Consider the following 7,181-nt stretch of genomic DNA (forward strand, 5'->3'; position numbering starts at 1 on the left):
AAGTCTGCTGCAAACTGTAAACAACAAATCTGGTCCATGTTTGACCCTTTGAGAGTAGGACTGGATGCTGGCTTGCTCATACAACAACTTCTCCAGCTGTGGATCTTGTTTAGCTGCTTGAGTTTTGCTCCATTACGTTTCCACACTAATGTAAATAAGCTGTCTCACTAAAAGACTGGACCTGATCTAATCATACAAACAGGACAGACTGTATATGTGATCAAGAGTGGCATCCTCATTCCTGGCCTTGGTCAATGCAGATTATCTTAAATGGCGTTTAATTTACATGATTAACACGAATCATTATTATGAGATAATAACTGTTGATGGTCTTAATGACCTCTAAGCTCCTCTAATCATTCTTTAAAGCAGACACTCTTTTGGCATTTACTGCCAAAGTGAAACGGTCCTTTTTGCTGAAAAGAAAGCCCTTGACATGAAGTTTGACTTTAAACACAAACTATCGCTGCCACTAAATTAGCACAATGTTCCCACATGAGAGTTTTCATCCTCGACGGAGTGCAGAAAGATACAGACTTGACCCCGGATGAAACTCGCAGCTTCGGTACGCTTTTTATATCAGAAGAGGCCACTTACCAAACTTGACCTACTTTGATCTCAGATAAATGACGTGACACACATCAAGGCCGGCTTGCATTCACACGGCAAGATGTTTGCACACTTTCTTAACAGATGAGAGAGTCTTTACGAGCCATTATCACTCATAATGAGACGCACAATATTACCGCAAATCTCTTTCTCCGTCGGGCAGATTTTGGAAATTTGCCCTGAGTATGAGTCAAACAGTGGTTCGTGTTATCTTCAGTGGTTTAATGTCAGCAATAATCGTCTGGCCTGCGGTATTTTCAGAGGCATGGGGAAATCCGGCTGAGTTGGTCTGTGTTCATATTTGACCAGCAATGTCTGATATTTCATTATTTGAAAAGAGAGTTTCTGAAACTGTGAACCACTATTACCCCAGCACTCATCAGAATCTATTTACCTGAAGCTGAGAAAGCTGCCACGAACACATGCTCGTACATCCTTTATCCAAGCTTTCAGCAAAGCATGTGAGCTCTCAGATCTAGACATCCTTGCTAACGAGGCTAACTAGAGAACAGGAAGCCTTGAAACAGTCTTGAGTCTCTAAATAAAAATACCATACATCATAAACAAGTGACCTGCTGGCTACAGCCCTAAACTTCCCTGATCCCTGGTGAACGCAGCAGCAAGACGAAGAACAAGGAGTCAGATTTGAGCCTCGTGAAACACCACCAGATGCCGCCGAGCTCCAGATGCCACACTGCGCCTCTTATCATAACAAAAGTCACGTGAGCCGACTTTCACTATCTGGGCAGGAGGGGAGGGGAAGCGAGGACTTATCGGAGCCGGTAGGGGGTCCAAGCCATGTACAGCATTAATAACAACACAGACACGGTCCCGCAGACATACCGGGACAACACAGGGCCATCTGGAGCAGAGGAGGATCCCCCGGCTTCATTAAAAGATCAACAGGGCAACACTGTCAGCGATCTGCGGAGCCGCAAAGAGATAAGCTCCTGTAAATGGAGGGATGAATGTCCTCGATCAACTTAACTGCAGCTTTATCACACAATCAAAGCTAAATAGTGCTGAGAATCTAATAGGTAGGCCGGACATTCACCTCGCTAATGCACAGCGATCGGGCGACGTTGTGAAATACTCTATGAGGTTGTTCATCCATCATCAAGTCTAAACCAACCACCAATCAAAATACAGTCGATATCAAAGCTAAAACTAAGGATTACTTCTTCAATTAATCATCACAGGGTAGTTAAACATGTGCATCACGATATAATTTTATAACTGTATTTCACAGAGACAGAGCAATTTTGGGCATTATTTTTGTTAAACAATGACAATAACCTTTTTTTTTTGTTAAAGCAACAAGCTTTACAGTTAAAACTACTCAGTTATCGAAGCAGTTAACGCATTTTTTGCTCTCCAATTTCACAGTGTGGCTCAGTGGTTAGCACAGTTGCCTCGCAGCTAGAAGGTCACCGGTTCGCGTCCCAGTGAGGACACCAGTTTGCATGTTCTCCCCGTGCAGCGTGGGTTCTCTCCAGGTTCTCCAGCTTCCTCCCACAAGGTCCAGAAACATGTTGAGGTTAATTGGTGATTCTAAATTGTCCGTAGGTGTGAATGTGAGTGTGCTTGGTTGTCTGTCTCTAAGTGTAGCCCTGTGATAGACTGGTTACCTGTCCAGGTGAACCTGCCTTCACCCTGGGATAGACTCCAGCCCCCCTAGTGAGGATTAAGCAGGGTATAGATAATGGATGGATGGAATTTCACAATGTAAAGACGAGTTAACAGACTCATATAGAACACCTAAAAGACCTACATGATTGACTGTTTGGAAGAAGCACTTTCAATTTTCCAACTCAAAACCTGCACCATGCAAAACAGAAGGTGTATTTTAAGCATAAAGCCTGTTCTACCCTGACAAGGTACATCACTGTATCCTCATTATAATTATTGGTATTTATCAGATCTCCTGCTTCTCTTATGAATTCAACAGTGGCCTTAAATCACCCCCAAAAAACAACAACAAAATAGTAGAATAATAAATAAATAGCACCAGAGGATGAGAACAGCTCTCTTAATGCAACTTTGGACTCTCAAAACCCCAAAAAGCAGAACATGGTAACACCAGAAACCAAACTGTTTCCATCAGAGGCATTTAAAACACTGACGCATTCACACCACTTGACAGCAATTTGACAAACACACACACACACTGAGTGACACTTTACAATGTTTAGCTATTTCCTACAACAGCAGCTGATAACTTACATATTTCAGAGTTGATGGCAAAATTTAAAAAAACAAAACAAAAACGAGTGCAGCGTCGTCTGAGGTCCCACTAAGCTAACTTAGCTCTAAAGCTTTAAAGCCAACCAGCTAACGTTAGCAGCATCTGTCAAGATACAGATGTTGTAGATGCAGGAGTCGAGGATGCTAGCAGGACTCCGGCCACACAGGGCAGCGAATACCGCGTGAATTTAATCAGACACTCACCTCAACGTGTTATCTGGGCCTACGAGTCAGAATTACGAGGCTCCTTCTTCCCCTCCTCTTCGCCGAGAGAGTAGCTTCTGCCCTCCGACAGCTAGCTTAGCCGTGTGAGAAATGTAGCAGACCGATAACCGATGTTGTGATGGACCAATCCAGCGGAGCTCGCGGGTCCCGTGTTTCATATGGAGGAAGTGTTGAGAGGCAGCCGGTTAACGGGAGGCTGTTTCAGACGGAAAATGCTCGTAGAAAGCTGCCGTACATCCGCGGAGGAGCTGCCTTCTGTTCCCCTTTTTTTTTTGTTTAACTCACGACTTCGACATAAAACACTTTGTGGTTCTCGGGGGCGAAGAACAATAACCGAGTGGCGCCCTCTGGTGGTGAGTGGGAGAGTTGCAGCGTGGAATTAGAAAAAAAGGAGACCACAACAAAACACCTTTTTTTTCTAGATACAATAAAGTCACAAAAGTCACTCAAATAACTAGAAACTGAAAAAATAATAATAAATAAAAATGTACTAAATTATAATTTAGTGAAATAAGACGTTGGTTTTGAATTGTGGTTGAAAAGAATAATTTAAAAAAAAAAAAAAACTGTCCCGGACAAATTAGTGCACTTTGCTGGTGAACAGTGAAATCAAAATACCTGGCAAGAGGTGCAAAAGTCTGATTGAGAGTTACAGAAAATACTTGATTGCGGTGACTGGATCAAAGGGCTGTTCAACAAACTATTAGTTTACGGGTCCCATCATGCTTGTTTTTATTTTATTTTATTTTTTATATTGCTGTTTTCATCCCTGAAATGCTCCTTTCTGTTCCATTACACTGTAATAACCTTCATTAGACTTACACCAACTTTAATAATCCCAAGAAGGAAATTCAGTCATTACAGCAGCATGAATATTCAACAAAGGGTGTAAACAAAGTGAAAAGACAACATAGAATATTAGGGTGGGCTATAAATGAAGGTAAAATAAAATAAGATAAAAATCTAGAAACATAATATAGAAAGAAAAGTTGACAAAATTTACAAGAATATATCAGAGAGACACAGAAATGTGCAAATGATAATGTGCTTGGATGTGGAAATAATTAGGTGATGATATGTTTACATCATGCAATAACTTTATATTTATTGTATAGTAACTGCATTTGAACAAAATTTGATTCACTGTAATTTTGCAACAAAAATCAGGTTCACCTTAATTTTGCACAAAAAATCATTTTCACTTTGCACATATCTGTAGTTGTGCACACTCGTTTCATTCCATGACCTGTTACTGTTGTTCAAATGCACAGGTCCATTTTGTGTAAAGGGCAAAGTAAACGCCAGTCAAATTCCTCACGTGTTCACATACTTGGCCCATGAAGCCGATTCTGATTCAGGTTATTGAATGAGAAAAGTTGATTGACAGGAGAATAAATATTTGAAAGCAAAACAGAATGCCTTACTGCTTTGTTTTCCTTTACATAAAGACACTTTCACGATAAACTGAAGCTGAAAAGGCAAAAAGAAAAAGGATCCTCTGTATAGTGTTTCCATCCCAATGTTCAAATTACACACACAGATATATGACATCAAGTACTAAACAGTGCCCAAGTTAGCACTTTCATAAGCAATCTCCAGATCAACTGAAGCTTGTTTGTTCAGCCTTTCATAACCAAGTGTCTCACTGATTTGCATTGGCTCACAAGCAAATCTAAAGAAAAGAAAATGGAGGAAAGAAAGTAATTGGTGGTAATTTTTAGAGCTTAGTTTAACCCGAGTAAACATTGAGGCCGTCGAGGTGTAATTAGTGCATTTTCTAACCACAACACGCGTTACCTTTATCAGCATTTGTTAAGTTATTGTTTATGCACGCAAGAAGTCTCTGACGCGCAATCTGTTCGGTTCAGGTAAAATACTGACAACTGACTGGCTGATGATATGCAGCCACATGTAAACCCCGATCCATTCAAGCAATGCACAGGACATGTCAAATGGAAATATGTTTATTTTCATAAAAAAGTGAAATTACAGCAATAAACTGCGAAGCAAAAGATTGCAAACACCACCTACATAATCCAATCCAAAAAGGAAAAAATAAAAAGAACCAAAAGACTATACAATGAAACGATCTGAATCAAACTGGAGAAGTTATCGCCTCTTCTGGAAGATGTTGCCTCTTCCCATTCCACCACGGCCTCGTCCTCTTGCAGCCACTGCAGAAAAAGAGGAAGACATGTTAGACATATCACACTCCAAGGTAAGGGATCTTACTCATCAGGGGAAATCAGTCAGAAATCCATATTGGTTAGTAAAGTCTGTAAAGTACAAAAAATGGCCTTAAAAGAACGATGAAAAGGAGGATAAGACAATATTATGTACAAGACAGTGCAGTAAAATATCCCGATGAACTAGAGGTCAACCAATTATCCTGGCAGCTTCTCAGATCCAATATTCAGCACTTTTGCGATTATCAGTATCGTTATTTGTTAGAAATAATGGATTCCTGATAAGAAATTAATCTGAAAATGCACTGCTTTGGCACTAATGCAGCCATATGTAAAGATTAATATTGAAATAATGTCTTTTAAACTACCAGATGTAAAGTATAAAAGGCATATCTGCAAAATTTTGTTATTTTACATTTTGACATTAACATTTTTATTTTCACTGCATCAGTTCAAAATTTAGCTTATTGGTCCATTGTATTAGTCGTATTAAGTATCAGTCCAGAAAAAAAAAAAACTATATTGATCAACATCTACTATAAAAGTGAATCTAACACGATTTTGTTGGACCACTGAAGCAGAGAGTCTAATTCTGAAGCCTTGATACTCAGGGGACAAAACATTGGGTACCGCTTAAAATAGAAGGTGATACACAAATTTAAAAAAAATAAATAAATAAAAATGAAAAGGAAATGAATCAGTGGCCCTCTGACAGGATTATATTTAATACACCAGGAATAAAGCTGCACTTGTGGAGCGTATTTATGTCATGGTAAGTTGTGTTTCTGCTGCAGATGGACACAAAAAGAAGGCAAATCCACATACAAAGCACAGGTTGCCTGCACATCTTATTTAACACATCACATGTATCTGTCCACATGAATTACAGGACAAATGCATCAGACAAGCATCAGTCTGGAAACTCCTCTCTGGCAAACTTAGTGAAGTGTATTGTGTCGTGAATGTTGCTCACATCTCCCAACAAAACCCCCGTGTTCTCTCTTATGCTTTAAAAGATGCCCACTCACCTTGTGCTTTAAGAATAGCTGCCTTTCCTCTTCCTGCACCTGATCCCTGGTTCTTGTTCTTCATACTCTTTAACATCGGAGCATTCTTTAACATATCAGGTAGGATCAGGAAGCGGATCTTGCTGCCGCGGATGTAGACTTGTTCCAACTGCGCCACGCGGCCGTCACGATAAGTCACTGTGATATTGGACATCTGCAGGGACAGAAATGGAATTATTTTAAGTAAATCACACCTCTCAAGTACCAGCCCTTCAGTGTTTTGGGTAATGTCACAAGAAATTCTAAAAGATCAAGGCAGGAGCAAGATGCAACTTCAACAAATTTGAACTACAGCTAAGCTTGGTAATGCGAGGCACACAAAAAACAAAAAAACTCCATAATGGTTGAAAGTTCTGGTTTGCCAAAAACAAATGCATGAAAGTCTGGACTTACTTTTTCGTTTTTTAACCATTCAACTTGGAACTGGCTTACAATTTAGAATCCAGGCTAACAAGTAATGAGCTGGCAGGGTTAAAACTAGGACTCAGTCACTTCTGTACCTGAGCTGGCTGTTTGAAATAAAAATCAGCAACAGATGGGAGAGCTTGGAGATTTTGTATTAACTACACATCAAATAAAACCATTACAACTACTTGTATGGTTAAACCTGGTCACAAGCCTCCCACGTTTAACTAATCTAGCCTCAAGAGCTGAAACTGGAAATTGGGAGAAGAGAAAAAGATGGAGGCACTTTTCAAAATCAAGCTACTGAATGTTTTAAACAGTTCAATATGAAAGCATTAAGGCACCACCTACACAATGCATGTAATTCAGCAATGTGTCTGTTTAATGGAGATCAACAAATGCTTTCCACACAACAGACCCACAGAGGGTAATTCATACCGATCCT

The 7,181-nt window shown here is 39.9% G+C and overlaps 2 protein-coding genes across 3 annotated transcripts in view; both read right to left on the bottom strand.

Moving 5' to 3' along the window:
• Positions 1–3,347, bottom strand: part of camkk2 (calcium/calmodulin-dependent protein kinase kinase 2) — a 19,935-nt gene extending 16,588 nt beyond the window's left edge. For both annotated transcript variants that reach the window (XM_008292328.1, XM_008292327.1), the window contains exon 1: positions 3,058–3,347. The gene's annotated coding sequence lies outside the window, so the exon portion shown is untranslated. The remainder of the gene's footprint in view (positions 1–3,057) is intronic.
• A 1,679-nt stretch (positions 3,348–5,026) lies between these two features.
• LOC103365008 (small nuclear ribonucleoprotein Sm D3) overlaps positions 5,027–7,181 on the bottom strand; it is a 3,233-nt gene continuing 1,078 nt past the window's right edge. Inside the window, exons 3-4 of the mRNA XM_008292329.1 lie at positions 6,293–6,527; positions 5,027–5,252 (exon numbers count right to left, since the gene is read on the bottom strand). Coding sequence (XP_008290551.1) covers positions 5,188–5,252; positions 6,293–6,527 — 300 coding nt within the window. The 3' untranslated portion in view covers positions 5,027–5,187. The remainder of the gene's footprint in view (positions 5,253–6,292; positions 6,528–7,181) is intronic.

Source organism: Stegastes partitus, unplaced genomic scaffold (assembly GCF_000690725.1).
Source record: "Stegastes partitus isolate 25-593 unplaced genomic scaffold, Stegastes_partitus-1.0.2 Scaffold803, whole genome shotgun sequence".
Classification (NCBI taxonomy): domain Eukaryota; kingdom Metazoa; phylum Chordata; class Actinopteri; family Pomacentridae; genus Stegastes; species Stegastes partitus.